At 39.4% G+C, this 18,960-nt stretch overlaps 1 protein-coding gene across 4 annotated transcripts in view; it reads left to right on the forward strand.

Moving 5' to 3' along the window:
• lasp1 (LIM and SH3 protein 1) overlaps positions 1-18,960 on the forward strand; it is a 22,769-nt gene continuing 3,809 nt past the window's right edge. The window contains exons 1-7 of one of the 4 annotated variants that reach the window (XM_022232696.2): positions 11-212; positions 2,936-3,030; positions 3,891-3,975; positions 4,657-4,822; positions 7,991-8,035; positions 10,074-10,100; positions 18,669-18,733. In XM_022232696.2, the coding sequence (XP_022088388.1) occupies positions 144-212; positions 2,936-3,030; positions 3,891-3,975; positions 4,657-4,822; positions 7,991-8,035; positions 10,074-10,100; positions 18,669-18,733 (552 nt within the window). In that variant the 5' untranslated portion in view covers positions 11-143. Of the gene's footprint in view, positions 213-2,935; positions 3,031-3,890; positions 3,976-4,656; positions 4,823-7,990; positions 8,036-10,073; positions 10,101-18,668; positions 18,734-18,960 lie in introns of all 4 variants that reach the window. The other 3 variants (XM_087139752.1, XM_022232697.2, XM_022232699.2) reach the window with 3 other exon arrangements.

An 18,960-nucleotide genomic window follows, 5' to 3' on the forward strand; every position in this document is an offset into this window, starting at 1 on the left:
TAAGAGCCTTAGTAGTCGAGCTACATGTAGTTCGTCATGTTGGTATTGGTAAGGTTTCTGCGCCATTGGTAGTGTGCCTGGAAGTTTCCCTGTTTTTGGTAATTCTCTTGGATTTAGGAGCGGAAAAGATCAAGACAAGCAAGATGAATGCACCTTGTGCAAGATGCAAAAAGACAGTTTATCCAGTGGAGAAGCTAAATTGTCTGGATAAGGTAAAGAACTCACAATATCCGCGTTGTGATGAACTGTCATCAATAGGTCGTGAATATTGCAACTTCCCATTTAATACATGTACTTAGGCTTACTTACCATGCAGGTAGGTAGCCTCCATGCTTTTACAGGGCTACTTCATTGAGTTTAATTTGCAGTAGCGACTACTGTCAGTAGTCGCTACATGTGCGTACTCCAGGGCCTAGGCCTATTTGTTAATTTTTTGGAGTGTCGTCTAGAACAATAGTGGGAAAAATGTTGCATCCTGACTCCACTTCAGCCGTCGGCAGTTGTGTACAAACTCTATGGGGAGTGAAGAGAAGTTTCTAAGTAAGCTATTTCCCAACATGCCCAATTCCGCCAACAACATCGGTAAATGTTTCTCAGTCCAGAATTCGTGTTTTTCCAGCATTTCTGTAATGACTGACAATTATTGAGATGATATATCATGAGAAAAGTGGAGTTAGGCATCTCAGGATGAAAAAATTGAGGCCCTGTGCACAAACCTATCATGCCTATAAGCATGATGAGACTTGTCTAAGTGTTTCTAAGTAAATGCTACAGAAATTTCTTAGCTAACTTTCAGTTTTAGGACATGTTATCACTTTCTGATCGGCCTAAAAGTTAGGTGTACTGTTGCCCTTCTTTGGAACTCTTGTCCATTTTTTTTTTTATTTTTTAAGTTGAAGTGATCTTGGAGGGATGTCATTAGAAACATTTTGATATAAGTTTGGATGCAATCTGACTGTGAACTATTTGAACCAGCACTATTTTGGAATGTTTTTGTGCACGTGCAGTGCAGAGCAAACTGATTATTTTGTACACAAAAATGAGTGCTGATTTTGACTGAAAAGCTTAAAATTCATATTTTCGCGAACTCTTTGTTCTTGCGCGTGTTTGTGCTTTTTCTCAATGAATTAAATGCTTGCTTCACTTGAAATTTCAAAACTTTTCACTCGGAAATTAAATAGAGGAGCTACGGCATGCGAGAAAAGAGAAATTTTAATCACAATTTCCTGTTAAGAGAATGAGATCTCAAATAAACAGTGCCCTCACTCATTTGTGCATGTCCTACATGTATGTGCATGTATGTTGTTAGTCTCAGAATACATCCGTGATGTGATTTCCATGATGTGATTTACTTCAAAATCTGATTCAACTCTCTCAATCATGTTTTCCCTGCAAGAGCCATTTACCCTGATCTAGGGAAGAGATCCATATACGGACGCCAGTAATTATTCCCTACAGTGACCTATTTGCCATCAGAAAGCAAAACATGTCCAGAAAAGTTCAATTTAGGAGGGAAAACACCAATTCATTTACTTAGGAAACACTTTTTTCAGACCAGTCCCATAAGGATTGTGCAAAGGGTGTCAAGCGACGTTCATTGATGGAACTCTTTCCCTGATCCACATCTCTCTGAAACTTTTGACTTGGGGTTTCAAGACCATGTTACTGATTTTTACATTAATTTGCAGGTTATTTCAATCTTTTGGGGAGCCTTGGCTCAGGAGAATTTTTGTAAAGTGAACTGTGTTTATTGCACGTAGAATTTACATGTGTATTTAACCCTAACCGCCCAAGGGTTGCTGGACCTAACCTTCCCCAATCACACAAACTTCATCACCATGGAAAAATATCTTACCTCACAGTACCCAATCCCACAGACTTCCACAGTGCTTCCTGCTGCAACAGTACCCAATCACACAAACTTCAACAGGTCTTTACCTGTGTGATTTTGTTTGATTGGGTACAGTAGGCACAATGCACATCACAGAGAGTATGGATCGGCCATACCTAATCACACAAATTTACACAATATCATTGTGTACAAACTGTATCTATGCCACCTAAGTATAACAAGAGGAAAGACCCAATTGCTGGGCTCATGGTGAGCTGCTTTTGTGTTGCTTACCCCTGATTCCCCTGGGTCTCTTCTCAGGCAAGGGTGGGTGCAAGGTCAGGTTACACTCCTGCCTGAGGCAATCAATCAGTATACCACAATATGCCAGGTTTCTGGCCAGGGTCTTTTGCCCTTTTTTGTGCTTTTTCTTTAAAATATCAAAAACTAGAAAAGAAAAGTCGGGAACTTCTTTTTGTCTTTCTTTTCTTTTTCTCTTTCTTTTCTTTTTTTTTACTTTTTTTTCTCCTTTCTCCTCTTGTCAACATTCTTTGACATTTCTTGCACAAAACATGGCAAGCAGAGTAACCCCTCCATTGGGTCCTTCGTTGCATTGCATTAAAAACGCACAATCATAAAGAGTGGACACTACTGAGTCTACGGGTAAACCCCAGTGCGTGAAGCTTGAGAAAAAGTCACAGGGCTACAGTACCCATTCAATCCAAATTCAACAGGTATGTGCAGGCCCACAGTACCCATTCACTCCAAATTCAACAGGGTATGTGCAGGCCCACAGTACCCATTCACTCCAAATTCAACAGGGTATGTGCAGGCCCACAGTACCCATTCACACAAAATGAAACACCAGATAGTAAGCTACCAGTACCCAATGCCACAAACTCACACACTTTACTGGTGTTGAATTCTGTGTGTTTAGGGATGATTAGGGTTTTAATACGGCGTAGGTGTCTCCATCACAGGTTCTTGGGATCCAGGGATGGAATGAATTAGATAGCTTCTCCATTTTACATTTAAATATACAAGTACACATGGTCCATGTACATGAAAGTAATTTCTTGGTGTCTTTCTCTCATGATAACATAGGTTTGGCACAAAGGGTGCTTCACGTGTAATGTCTGCAACCTGAAGCTGACAATGAAGACATACAAGGGCTACAACAAAGAACCGTACTGCCAACCGTAAGCAAAGACTGTCTAAGAAATACAGGGGTGTGAGACTTCAGCTTTTTACCTGATTTCAGCTTTCTTTGTTTAGATGTTGACCCTGAATTTCAGCTTTGTGTACACCTGGTCTTTACAGAAGTAGGGAAACTTTTTACATTTCAGCTTTTTGTTTCGTTGTTTTCAGCCTTAATTTCAAGTGACCACTCGCACCCCTGGAAATAAACGTAGGACCTTGTTGATAAACTCAAGTACATTGCAGTATTAAACCCTTCATCTTGCTGTGCTAGGTATTGTCCATGTGCACATGCTTTGATGTGAGACAGTCAGCTCAAAGCTACCGGTGCATACTTGTACTCGTACATGTAGTTGTACACCTGTACCATTTAATTTAATGAGTGTACTCAATGATTAAAATCAGTTGATTTTATATCAAACAACCTTGGTTTGTTTCACAGAGTGTGGTAAACTTCTTCATGCTTAAACTGTTAAGACAATAGAAGGGGGAAACATCCAGTGGAAACACCTGGCAGGTCACTGTACATTTGGTAGGGGTGGCAAAACTTTAGCAGGCCGACATAAATTTTTGACAGAGCAGTCAGCCCTGCTGAAAATCCCTCATGGACAACAGTGCAGCACTGAACAGTGAGGTGTGAATACACTGAATGAACTGAATATTTACCCATACAATGTCTGCATTTTAAGGGAATTAAAACTTGTGCACTGTAAGTTAGAAAAATGAATGAAGGATTCGTGTGTGTACATGTTCTACACGCAGGTGCTGTCCAGTTTACGGTGTTGCCAGCATTCCTTCTTGTACTCTGTTTTCGCCTTTTAATCGTCCATGTATGTAAATGTATTTGTTCTCCATTTAACAGGCATTACCCGACTACAAAGCATACGGCAGTTGCAGACACACCAGAAAACAAACGCCTCGCCAAGCAGACAGCTAACCAAAGCAACGTAAGTTGTTTGTTAACGGACTTTGTTCGTCCTTTTATTCTTATTGCACTCCATTAACGAAGTGAAGTTGGTGAGGAACTGGAATCGGAATTCATTTGCATACGTGGAGTTTTCAAATTTGATTTGTTTCATGAAACAAACATTGGTTAACTTCCACTTACAGTTTAGTTATAAACATGTAAAATACAAGATATCATTCAACTATTGATATCTAAAAGTTTTAGTGTAGACAGAATTATAAAAATTGTCGATAACCACAACAAACATCAACAATGTGAAACACAACAAACGGTGTATCCATTCCCCCCAAATACAAACCAATGAAAAACCTAAAGTAAACACTATTGAATCCTGCAAAATACACAGGCATTTAAAAAACATGTACATGTAAGCAACAGGATCCAATTAAACCTCACAGTTACAGAAGATATAAGAAGATAAAAAAGACACCTGCAAATGTCAAATGCATGCTTGTCATACATGAAGGACTTGATGCCCTGTGAAAGGTTTATACACACAAATGGGCACCTGGTTTCCTACGAATTGGAAGAATTCTAGGGGTCAGAGAAAGTAGCAAAAGTGCCTAATGGGTCTTGATGAACTCATTCTAAGCCTTTCCTCTAAAGCAAACAATAATTCCACAAGACATATTCTTCTTAATCTGATCACCACTGGGAACAGATTGTGTACCATAAGGACCACCAGCAAAACCTGGCCAAGTTCTCCCAAGTTGCGGACACGCCTGCCATGGAGACCTCCAAACGGAACCAGCTGAATGCCAGCCAGATCAACTACACCCAGAAAGCCCCGACTGCAGTCCCGCAAAATCCCTCACCAGGCCAGCAGTGTAAGTTCTCTTAATTCATCACCTGTTCTTCATCTGACAAAGCAATTGCATATTAAAAAATTTTGTGTTTTGTTTCCATTAACACGGAGAAGAGAAAATATACACAGACAAATTGATTTGCAGTATGACAAAATTCTTAGGGCCATTGGTATAGGGCACAAAATGATTGAACACAGAGATGTGTATGGCGTTCATGATGTTCATGTACAATGATGTACTTTGGGAGGGGCTTCCTGTGCAGTGTACGTGGGCAGAAATCTTGCCAAAGAGCTTACATGCATAATTTATAAGAAATGGTTACGTGCATGTACCAAAAGTTGATCACATTGTAGTCACGTTGTAAGACTGTGGTCACCCATATTTGTATATTGAGGGACATGCATGCATTTTGTAATCTAAAAACTGCAGGTCTGTGTTTAACCTGCAGTTGGCTGGTTTGTTCATATGCGCTTGCCTACAGTACATGTACATGTGTGAGAGATGAAATTGCCACAGTGCTATAGAGCGGCAATAGTTGTTATGTTTGATAGATATAATTCCTCAATTCATTCGGTTAAACTGATTTTCGAAATTGTTTTCCTTGACAACTGCTGTTAATGCCTAGTAGAAGCGGCCACGGTAAACACGTTTTCGTTCTCTGCTTTCAAATGCAGTGGTTTACTTACATTAAATGATTGAATTGTGGCATTGGGAAGGGATGGTAGGTAACAAGGGAATATTTTTCTGTGGTGAGGGGGAGTTTGGAAGGGCGGAGATTAACCTATGTTAACCTTATCCTGTATAGTGGTGCATTTAATTATTTTGTAACATATGTGTTTTTTTCTTGTCCGAGTTCATGTACATATGTACAGTACATGTACGTACTTGTGCATACAAGTGGACCCACTGTTGCACTCAATTGTACTACGATAGCACCCTACATGTACATGCAATACATACATGTAGCAGGTGTACACGTACCTGTACATGTACTTTTTTTTCACCTACAGGAGTTACGTGTATCAATGGTAGATGGGAATAAAAGATAAACATGATAAAAGCATTGATTTGTGAAGACTTGTTGCCACTTAGCACACTGACACTTGAGTTTCCTCAAAGGACACCAGGAAATCAAGGCCTTCTTGAGTCTGTTTTGGCGCATGCATTTCAACATTTTTATGTACCGGTAAACCTTTTCAACTTAGAAGAAAAAGTGTGCTTTAATCATCCCTTGTTTTTTGAAGAGCCACATTGGTATCAGAAGTCTAATTCAGAGAGGAAAGTTCTATTTAAAAGTGACTAATTGTTGTGGGGCACAACACCTGTATTTACATTTACATTGTACATGTACGCGTTTGTGTACATGTACCGCCTACTTAATGGAACACTTGAATGATAATTGTTGAATTGCAGTTTTATGAGCTGTACATGCATCTTACCAGCCTTTATTTCAGCAAAAAGGAGGAAAAAAAAGATTTATCCATGCAGGAGCTACTGCCAGTGATTTCCAAACTAAAATGGTACTGCTCAGTGCCAATTTTAATGTGCGCACACTGTTGAAACCATTGCCTTTTAGGGTCTGAGTTTGTAATTTCCTGTTCCGGAAGAGAAGACAAAACTCATGAATTGTTCGTTTCCTTCCGTGGTTGACACATCCATCCCTGCATGCCCTTCCTTGTTGATGGCTAGGGGGGTCACATTTCCCGTCAGTCCCAGAGAATGGGATCACAAGCCATATTCGTTCGGGTACACCTACTACATGCACACGTAAAACAAGACAGGAAGAAAATGTGTTGATACTGGCAGTGTGTATGTTTGAACAGTGCAGGATTGGAAATGTACACTCAAACCTGGCTGTCTGTTGAATATGTTTGTGTGACATCTTGGAACACTGACATATGTTGATTCAAACTTTTTTTTGGTTTGTCTCATAATTGATTCCCATATGTAGCTACATTCCTTCAATAGTACACATACAGTGCATTCCCTTTCCATTCACAATGAACCAGATTGAATATGTGCACCACACATTTTGCAGGTGTTGAGGGAAATTGAGCCACAAATGTGTCTCTCCCCCCGCACATCAATTTGGAGGGAAACCCCGTACTATCAATGCAAAGATTTGAATGTAATCATGAAGGCTTTTCTATGATGATGTATGTTGTACATGTACAATGCAGATTTTATACAGTACATTGTGCATGTAGATGTATGTGTACCAATATGTGTGCGTTATGCACATGTACATGTGATTTTGTGTGCAGGAATGCATTACACACTTGTTGAATAGAATGCCTTCAAAAGAAAACAGAACATTTTATATTTATTTGTACTATAACCCAGCAATGTGTTGAAGGAAGTTGGGTTGTCTTTGCTTTGCTGAAGCCATGCTATGAACATTGTACATAAACATTCCTTGTTTGCACATTACATGTACAAGCACTTGCATTAACTTGTTTGATATTCATTTATCCTCCTTCCAGGATGACTTTCAATGTGCTTTGAATAGTAAGAATGATAGAGATGGGATTTTGAGTTGTTCAGGACACGGCATGAAGTTAAATGTACCATACACATGTATCTAATTTTTGATCAACTTTGTAGGCTATCGACATGCACTGAACAAGTCTACACATGGCCATTATGCACCTGTTTATCTTGTCTTTGGATCAGTTGATTTCCTGATTGATGTACATGTAAATGTATACTGTATATTATTACAAACTGCCCAAATTACATGTACTACAGGTGCAAGAAATGTCTGTGCAGATTAAGAATGGCAGTTTGCTTTACCAGCTGCCAAGTTCTACATCTATTTTCAGTCAGTATGTTTTCATTTTCTGGTCACCAAATGACACCGATTTTTTGTACGCATTTTGATTTTAATTCTGATTCTGCTTGGTACAGCCTTCCTTTGGGATCTTGAGCCAATATGTGTATGTTTTTAGCACCAATCCAGCCCGAGTTGGAGTTGGTAAAATGGAGCCAGAGTGCAAAGTCGAAAACTACATTGTATTTGCTTCTCTCCTGACACTCGCCACGTCCAAGAGCGATCTCAATTTCTTGTGATTCTGTTTTCTTTCCCCACCGACACTCTGTTGAATCAGACTGTTGTGATTGTTTGCACTCACTGTTTGCATGAGACATTAACCTTGGTCTGCCTTCTCTCTGCCTGTGTATCTCCTTCAGACATGGAACCCGAGGACTACAACCCAGAACAGGAATTGGAGTCAGGTCAGAACAAACAAACAAATAAACAAACAAATGGGAGCCATTCCTCGCTGCTAATATTTCACTTATTAACCCATAGAATTGTCACTGTTTTTTTTACCCAGATCTCCCTGGGAGGCAAACAACACTTGTTTCTTATTTTCCACTTTTTTCTTCTGAGGCAGATCTGCCACATCCTAATCAAACATCCTGTTTTCAGCTCTTCTGTTTTCTCTTATGATTTCAGACCAAAATTCTGACAATTTTTTTTTCATATATAGATGTTCATTGTACATGTATGTGTAGTTCTTCATTTGTCTCATATACATTTTTGGATTTTTAGTACATCCGCTGGTATTTTTGTTTGAAAAAAATCTTGGAAAAACAAGCATTTGAAGTATTCCTGCATACCTACTTGTAGATTTATTGCTAGTCTGTGTTACGTATACCAGAGAAACAATCAAGAGAGCGCAAATTTGTACGAGAAAATCTGACCTGAAATTGTCAGTAGATCAAGACAGCAATGTACATTTCTGTAAGTTCCCCCTCCAGTAGACAGCATCCTATCTGCCCCCAAATGCACCTGTGTTAATAATGTTTGAACCATTGGAGTATAGCAAGATCCGTGTTCATGTATATGTATGTTGCTGGTGTACAAATTTCTGGTTTGCTGTAGTTATTGGTTTAATGTTTCTATTATTAGCTCACGTCGTGAAAAGTGAAAAAAAAAGGCACATTCTTTTTTATTCTTGATTTCTGGGCTGTGCGGTCGTATTTGATATTGACTTGACACCACCTTTTCTTTCTTTTCATTTCGCTGGCTGGGGCTAAAGGTCTAAGCTAGACAAAAAAGAGTCTTTCTTTTCAACCGCAGTTTAGACCAGGAGCCATAGTCCTTTCTTGGCTCATTGCTTCATGGATTTTTTTCCCCAAAGTTTAAGTGCTGTGTTGTTGCGCACACTTTACGGGGCACATGGGTCAAACATTCACTATGTTGGATATATTCTGCTAATCCAGTTTTACATAACTGCTTCATCCGATCCATGATACTCAGTTCCTACCAGCGTACATTTCCATGTACTCTTTGTACTTTGACAAGTTCATACATGGGATGCTCTTCACACAGTTCTGTAACATTTCTCTGTTGATTATAATCAGATAGTTTCCAAAATTCTCATATATAGCCTAGACCCTTGCCTTTACCCGAGTTGAGGAAATTGGCCAGTGGTGATGTTACACACGAGCTGGTTTCTGGCTGGCTGTCATGTTACCAGTATCAGTGGACTGTTTGTTTGTACCAATGCAGAAAATAATACATCTGTAACATTCAAAGATAAATATATACATGTAGAAGTTTTTTTTCCCCTTGGAAACCTGAAGGCTGCCCATACGGTACATGCAGTGGTCAGGCTCAACAAGGGAATGGTTTATTTCCACACTTGCTACATATACATGTAAATAGAGGCTTTGAGGAAGCACATCAAATGGGACATTTATATACCCAACTGTTCATGAAGCAAAGCATTGGACAGACCTGTACAAATCGTACTGTAGAAACCGATCTTTTGCAGCAGACAAAAAGACAGCAAAAGGACATTATATTCGGAAACATTGCCCCAAACCTTTCTGTACAATTCCAAAAGGAGATCAGCATTCATGCAGTAACCTCAACCTTCCATACATGTACATGTGCTTGTTCATGTTCACCCTGCAAACCTTCATGCATAAGTTTACCTTGAAGCTAAATGTTCATGTAAGTTAAAGTACATGTACCTTGGTGGAAGGAACACCATCTCCCCTCCGTGTATGCACTGGTCAATTTCTCTCCCCTAAGATGGCATAGGTGAGGGTTGTAAGTAATTTCTGCTTCAAAGTGTGAAATTCAATACAGAACCGGTATAAAACAGTGCAAAGTAACACAAACATGGAGTGTACTCATTAACTGAGCAAATATATGCATTATATACGTGTGCGAGCTCTGATGATTTTTTTGTTGAAGTTTTGTGTGCTAGTAATAATGTGCAATTTCTTTACTTATATTTTAAAACTTACGTTGCCACAGCGCTTGGCTCAGTGTGGAGGGGTGCAGGTAGGTTCAGTACTTGTGCTTTTAGTGTGGTGAGTGCATTGTGAGACCCTGAAACCTGCAGTGGTAGTCAGTTTTACAGTACCTTTGATGCATGCCATTGCAGTTTGAAATGTGAAGATCTGCGTTTGGTTTGGAAATCTGTCAATTTCTGTAACCGTAGTAACATCACCAAACACAGACCACGTGCTGGAATTGTTCAAGAGATGCTTTCCTCCATATTTGTTTTTCATTTCACAAGACTTGTTTAGGCACTGGGCATAAGAAAAGCTTATTTGTGACTGTGAACCGGGAGAATGTGGAATTTATTGAAAGAAGTTGATTTGAAAAGCTGAAAGTTAAACCTCATAGTGTTAGTTTCCATAAACACATAGAAGGTACTTTTGATAAACATGCTTGAATTGTACTGGAGTTGTTTGTTTCATATGGAACCAGACACGTTCTCGTTACGTCGCTGAAATCTAGTCTCTGACTCAGCTTATACTGATATACAGGTAGTGCATTTGTACGTGTATGACAGTCTCATGATAAATGTAGAGTATATGTACCTGTATGTGGTTTTAATTGGTGAAAGAATTCATTTGTGATTTTTGGTGTGCATGGATGAGCATGCTGTAGCTTTCTCTGGTTTTTATACGTACATGTATGCATGTGTAGTTTGAAGGGGTGTGTCTTACTTCAGTGAGTATTAGTCGATTATGTCGTACATGTACATACCGTATCTAAAACCTTGTATGCCACGATGCACCTCTGCACTTTTCCTTTATCTGCACAGGACTTTCATATCCCAAGGAAGCATTATCAGTTCTATACAGAAATATCAGTTCATATTTTCAGCTTAAGTTCTCACGTTCATTAGTGATATACATGTACCTGTATGACAGCTAACTTAACCAATAACAAATGAAATTAGTATTTCCGGGTTGTTTGTTCATAGAAGGAAAACACTCAAACAGAAAAAGGAAGGCTTCATGTACGTGTACATTGTGTCCTGACTAAATATTCTCTTGATTATCAAATATTCAGTTACATGTACATTTACAAAATCAAATAGGCCTACCCTGGGGAAAATCAATGAAATCAGAAGGGAAAAACTCAATCATTTGGTTACAAAATAGCTTTCAAGAAGCCTTCCTGTATTTCAAGGCATTTTGAGTAAACTTAAAAAGCAGCTGAAGCCTAACAGTAAAGCAGAACGTTTTTCTTCCCTCCAGGCTTATATAAATTTGTTGTTGAAAATTTCCAATCATGATCAAACATCAGTTGGACTCCCATCCTTCTGTATAAGGTGACAGAATCCCTGTTTGGAAACGGAATGACTGAATTTGGTTTTATCGACTTCTTCAATATTCAGTTGAATGGAAGGTTGAATATTTGAATATTTGAACAGACCCGGCTGACTACATGTATACTTCTTACGATATGGTTTCAAGCCCAATGGGTAGTTTACTCTGTCTCGCCTCCATGCGGACCGTTACTGATCTACTGTGCTGTTTGTGGGTTTTCCCAACCCCCTTGAACACTGAATTTACATCAAGTACTCTCCTGTTGACTATGACATGCCTACACTGTGTAACAGAGAATCTGCCCCACAGCCATTCTGTTGAAAGTTCGCACAGACTAGAAAAAAAAAATGCTTGGAGAATTCCAGTCTGTTAGAAGCCCAGGAGCTGTTGTTGAATCAAAATTGATGACTCGTGTGTGTATGTGGCTTGTTTAAATGGAAATGTACAGTAAGTACCCTGATTGTAATTCTGCCACTTTCCTTCAGTCCAGGAAAGCAGCATTTTCTCAACTAAGTTCTAAGTTTTGTTATGCATGGTTTATTAAAGTTCACATTCACAGGTTTCATTTTAAAAAGTTCATTAATCCAGATCATGGTTGGAAAGCTATTTCCCCGTCCTCAGTTTTTTTCGATATGTATGTATTTTCACGTGGAAAGTGACCTTAATGACCCGTTGAAAGTACTTGCTATTATCGGCTTGTGTCCCGGCACCCCTCATTCCCTCACTTATCAGGTTTTAATAATACCAATTACAACCAAACTAATAAAATTTAACTTAAATGTGTCAACGGACATTGTAGGTACCCAACCGTAGTGATTTTGTCTGCTGTAAAATGTAAATGTTGCTCTGTTGCATTGTACCCATACATGTGTAGAAAATAAGCTATTGATGTGCGTGTGATGAATTTCCTGCATTGAGCGTACGTACGTGGATGTATATAACAAGCTGAACAGTAGACTTAACGGCACGCTGCAGACCATGACTGAATGTGTGGCATAGAAATATGCAGGGATCGCGGGGTCAAATACTGGCAGAATGTCCATGTTGACAATATCATACAGCTGCCTGGGAAGTACCGTAGGTTATAAAAAGACCTGAGCGCATTCGTAGTGCTGTGCAGGGCAACATTAGAAGGGTTGTAATTGGCTACCCTACCCTTTATGGACACTGATTGAAAAGTATCCAATAAAAAAATCATAAATCATAAAGGTTCAACCTACATGTAGGCCGCACAATCTCTGAATTGGTTTTGTGAAATGCTCATATTTTGAACATTCCATACTGTTATCTTGCCATTCAACTGGCTGCCAAAAGGTGGCATGCAATTTGATCAGTACTAAATGTACATGTATGAGTGGACTAGTGGAGCAGGCGTTTTTTGCATTAAATTATAAAATATTTTTATTTACTTCTTGAGACTTATCCATAACAAGTGTTTTGCAGCAGCTGTAGGCCAAATAGTGGTTTATTATTTTTGTACCCTGTAGTTGTTTGGTGCCAGGAATTTTCCAAGTTTACAGATAAGCAGGACAGGTTTTGCAGTTTTGTATTTCGGATCAAACTTTCAAAGGATACTGCAAATGCAAAACTGCAAAAATTTTATATTTTTTGGGGGGGGTGTACACATCGTTGTGTATTAGCATTTACATACATATATACATGTATGACAGGGAGTGGGTGATGACAGGTGAAAAAAATAGTCACTCATGACCTAGAAATTTCCTCTTCAAACTTTATTCGTTGCTACATGTAGATGTACATGTTTATCATTGCTTCAGGAAATGAGTCGCCTCCCTGTCCAAACTCCTGATTGTCTACTGGGCTGATCTGTCAAATGTCGCCATATGGATAGTTGAGTGTTGTTCCCAGGGACAAGAGTTACTGTGCTAGTTCTTAGAACGGTCCTACAAATATGTATTCACATTACATGTACGTGTACGATTATTGAAATATGATAGGCGATACGAGGAAAGCAGAGAAAAAATACACAAACGTTGGATTTCCCCTCCCCGTCGCAGTTGGATGTCTGTGTGTCAGATTTTGAAACTGCTGTTTCCTGTTCGATTTGTGACCTTAATGCACGCCCCTTGCATGATCTCTTTAACATCACCCCTTCTGTCCTCATTTTAGGCTCTTCGAAATGCACGACAGTATGTAAGGGATGCTTTCAAAGACTTTGGAGGATTCGGTAGCCCTGCTGCTACGATAAATGTTCAATTTTACAATGTAATTTTGTACTTGTTGCTTGGGGCTTTGGAATGGTTTTTTAAAAATACCTTGCCCTACTATTGGGTCGCTTTACAATGGAGAATTTAGAAGGATGCAGGAAAATTCAAGGCAGAAATGACAAGTGTTTACAGTAGGCCTAGTGCTGAACAAGGCACCATGCACTTTACATGTAGTGAGTCCCCAGTTTGTGTGCTTCAATTTCGGCCAGGTCATTATCCATAACCATATGGTTATGCGTAAATGCACCTCTAGAAAAATTAACATCCAAACATGCTGACGTACCACGTACATGCATGTGGAAAATACTTATAGCTGTATGAAATTTTAATTGTCCTGAGGTGCGCATAAAATGAAGTGCCTTACCACAGGCACTAAGGGCTGCAATTCACTCGACAAGACAGTCCAGTTTTTCCGCTAGTTCAATTTTTATTTTAAGGTGATGACATAGCCAAATACTTGGCACATTCCTCCATGCAATATCTCTGTATTTTTGTCCGTTGTACAGTACACAAAGCAGCGTTCTGTTAAGGCCAGCCCGTTACATGGGATCTCTTTAACTTAGTGAATATTAACGCCATTTTCTCTTAGATCCAAAAGTCATCTTGAAGACCTAGAGTGTACATGAACATATGTAGTTTTCACCTCTCTGACAGACTGGTATAAAGCTTAAATGAAAGATGCATCAACACAGATGCATGTGTGCTCATACCAGATGCTGTTGTGGGGGGATTGGTCAGATAAATAGACCGTAGGCCCTCAATGTACGTGATGGCATTCAAGCACACTCTAAATTGTAAACTGTAAACACATAGCTCACAAGTCTTGGATGCTAAACATGGACATGTTAAAAGTAATCATCCTCAGGGCTGTCTCAGAATATCGCAGCGTTTTCATGAGCTCAAAGACAAAGTATGGTCTCCCAACATTATTGAGTGTAAGCAAACGTTAAAGCCACAAAGAAGTATGCTGACAGATACGGTCAAGAAGGCTGACCATAACCAAATTGGTAGTTCACCAATTGAAAGCCTCTTCTTTGCATCATGTATTCATTTTCTGTTTCGATTTTAATTGCAGTTTTTAGTAAAAAAAAAAAAAAGTACAAGGAAAATTTCTGTCCACTTCTGACAGTCTGATTGAAAGCCAACACACTTGTACCAGTGCTCCCATAAACCCTTTAGTTTCCTCCTGGTGCTGCCTAATGTACATTCTGACTTGTGTCAGCATTGAATAAGCATATGTATATCAAGTTACATACAGAAGGAATTTCAGGTGATGCAGGGGTTACATGTACATGTTATTCAGTTTACATGAAAAGAAATTTCACATAAGTGCAGTGGGAAAAAAATTGAATCTATTTCCTCATAAAACTAGTCTTATTATATTATTTATTAGTACATGTACATGTATATTGCACTCATGAAAAAATTCAAAATATGCATGTACATGTACTAATCTGGGAAATATTGCTCGTGTGGCAGTATATACCATTCATGTAACTGCTCTAGACCTTCATCCCACTAAGACATGGACATTTGTAAAGTCTCAGACCATATCTGACAGACTTGCTCAATTGTAAATGCTATCATAGCCATAAGTAACAACCTTGAAGGTACATGTATTTCATATATATACTCTTTAATTTGTGGCAGTGCTTAGATTGTACAGTGTACATGCACAAGAAGCTGGACATAAGGAAAGAACAAATGAAGCCCTGAAAAAGCCTAGATATTTGTACAGTGTATTCCTTAGTTTTGAAACAAACACACATTTTCAAGCTGTCCATCGAATGGAGAATATTGCAGTGGGACAGTACCAGTACACTTGTCAGTAAACCTGCCAAATTTTGCTGAAGGGAATAATTAATGGAATGTGGGGAATGGTATCATATCAAAAGGCCAAATAGTTGCCTCCTAAATATGGCAGCCAGCTCCACCTTCCCCTTCCGGGATGCTTTTATCTGTGGCCTAGTTACTATTCAAGTATTAATATTCACGGTCATGAATTATTCAACAAAATCATTTTGCTTCACTCGGTATTGGGTAAACTACAGATTTGGGATGTACATATACATGTAAGAGGACCTTTTCTTGAATGATATTTATACATGTACATGGACATTAACACCCAGGTGTATTGTATGTATTAATTGGAGCATTTGTCAGGGCACATACACATTTGTACATGTTCAGTACCTGTACCCGAGAGGCATTGGGAAACTTCACTGCAATACACACAAACGTGCAGAATTTCTTCCAGCAGTCACACATTTGATTTTCTACTGAGTGTATTGCACCTTAAAATTGTCACTCGATACTGCAATGCACACATGGCCAGTCAACCGAGACAACTCTAAGAATAATTACATGTAGTTGCTGTGCGTGTTGTCCAGTGCTACTCATTACATTACAGCGTTCATTTTATATCCATGTGCGAGTTGTATAAATTTATGTGTATGCACTTGTTCAACTTTATAGACTCAAATTCCTGAAAAAAATCTTGATGCCCTCACAACTCAGCTGACATAAGCTAGAAATCTGAGTAACAGAAGTGAGCACATCCATCACAGTCACTAGTCAACCCACACTTACCTTATATACCTAGTGTGGACATTCTTTTCGTGCAGTTAAGAAAACTCGGTGAAAATACTTGTTTTTTGGGAACTGGGAACACGATTTTCAGCTGGCTTTTTGTACAAGGTTTCCTTGACTATTCCTCTTCCTTTTACGACAGATGACCCTTACCCCCAAATGCCTCTAACCTTCTCTTTCTGAGAAGCGGAAACGTCCTGTGGAAATGTGTAGGTAGGTCCACAGAACGTCTTCCTGCTCTGTGTGGACATCTTTTGTTCACAAGTCCCCACTAGGTATGTAAGGTTAGCGCCGTTATTTGCACATTCTTTGGACTACATGTAACATGATCAGACCCCATGTACGTGTATATAAAGGTACCTGTACATTTTGTGGTCCTAACATGGCTGCCACCTCATTTAGCGCAGCGTCATTTGTAGTAATTTTGGGAGTGATATCAAGCCAGAAATGTGTCATTAATGTAAAACATATATGGAAAAGGTGAAAAAAAATATGCAAAAGGTGAAAAAAAAGCTGCACATGTAATAAATGCTGCTGTGATTCCACCATGTGCATGAGGAAAGTTTGCACTCACAAATGGCCCCTCGATCTCGACGGTCAATATACGGAATGGATATCAGTAGATTTCCTCAAAGATTTTGCAGTACAATTTTGATTAATACCGGGGTAAATTGATACATTTTACAGGTGCTGATGAAAACTTGCTTTTGCCATCAGTCATGTTCCTGTCTGTGCACTCGGTGTAAGAGATGCATCTGCTGCCATATATGTAGTTAATACCCTAGTATTTCCAAGATCAGAGCATAAAATACACACATACTGCATGTTTTATATTGCCCAGCCTTGTCTGTCTGATTCAGCCTCTCTGTATTTTTGCTCACCAAGTTTGTGCAGTCTGGAATATGGGTCATCTTTCTGTTAAAATCTCTAGAGGTTGACCTACATGTACCGGTAGTCTTCAACTTTGGGACAGTTCTTAATGACAGTTGCAAGTCCCTTATGTATGCAGTTTCTGTTTCTTTCACTTTGAGACATGTACATTTCTGTGGCCATGGTTAGAGGTGACATGGTCTCTGAACTGTATCAGAGAGGCCATGTTGAGTCATTTGTTGCATGATTTGTGCTTTTGACTGAAATGACTCAGTGATTTCAGTCTTGTACATGTAGGCCAAGGAAAAAAAAATTGAGTCACTGAAAACAAAACCATTGTGCCGACTTCAAGTTCCTGATACAAAAAGGCTCTCCCAGTAGCACAACTACGGTACTTGCACAGCGCAAATAAGTGTTTGATTAAACAGGGTTGTACTGCGGCCATTGAATTTGGTGCTGGTCTTGCACAGGCCATAACCATACAAGCCCGATGGTCTGGTATTTTTTGGCCAGCATTTATTCTGCTGAACAGCATTGATGTACATGTACCTTCTAAAAAGTTTACAGCACAAAAGGGATCTTTCCTGCAACTCCAAGGCGTGTCCAGTGTTGGTGTTATCTGTTCAATTTGTGTGATGAGCTAGACTCACAATAGACATAATTTTTGAATTCTCTCAGCATGTCCAGCAGCAGTCTTGAAGTTTTTCTCTCCTGTAACAGCCACTTGAATTAGGGTCCAGATATTTTTCAAGTGAAATGTCAGCCCTCTTCACAACATTTGAATTTTTATGAAGATCAAATGCATGCATATGTACAAGTTTGTGTGTACCCTTGTAAATATGCGTGTGCATCCACATGTGCATGTACATAGCCTTTAAATACATGTACATGTACATAGCCTTTAAATACATGTACATAGCCTTTAAGTACATGTACATGTAGGCTTGTAATAACTACACGTAGTAGTAAACGACTGTCATTGTACCGGCAAGTTTGGAAATGAATAAATACATGTATACATATATGAAGTACCCCAGCCCACCAAATGTCAAATACATGTACTGTAACTTAGCTGCATCTCACTACATGTAGTAACCCTTAGACATGTTAGATGGTAAGATTTTGTAACAGCAAACTGTAGCAGTAGTTGTCCTGTCTCAGGTACAGTTGAAATACATGTTGTACAAGGTTGGAAGACTACACCGGTGTATTGTGCCGACTGTCATGACTAATACATGTATGTGTATGAGGTGGACATGAGGAAGATTAACAGTGGAACCCCACACCGTCTCACCAGTCTAGCCTTTGGATTTTGCTTCTCTGCATAATGTGGCCCCCTCCCCCTTTGAAGTCACAGAAGTAGGCAGCGACAGGATTCCTTTGTTTCAAAAACTGGAATCCTCATGTCTATTTTGACAATCATGTTTCTCCAAACCTCATGGTTAATCTTGGCTGGGCAATTTTGAAAATCTTATTCCAGTATACACGCACACAAGCACAAACCCACACCCACCTTGGTCTAACCTTGGGTAAGATGACACCTGGATTTTAGAACAATGTTAGAAACTTTGGCTGTTTCATTTTCTTGTCCTCTTTAGTTCAACCCTCGGGCGGTTATGAGCCTCCACCACAACCAGCAGCCCAAGCACCTCCGGCAGCATCTGTAAGTACAAATCTGCTCACGACACAAAGCATGCCAATAACCCAGCAAAAGCACATGCGGGTAATGCTTTGCAGGACAGGCGTTGTCAACATCTTGACAGGCTGTCCAATTTTCTCCCTTACGCTGATCCTCAAGTCCGACTGCTGTTTCACACGCGCAGGTGCACCTGTTTTTAATGTCCTTTCTTTGTGAATCTTTTTCTTTTCAAATTGGATAATGATGACAGA

The sequence above is a fragment of the Acanthaster planci genome, linkage group LG08 (assembly GCF_054643075.1).
Source record: "Acanthaster planci isolate LZ-2023a linkage group LG08, COTS_SCS, whole genome shotgun sequence".
Taxonomy (NCBI): domain Eukaryota; kingdom Metazoa; phylum Echinodermata; class Asteroidea; order Valvatida; family Acanthasteridae; genus Acanthaster; species Acanthaster planci.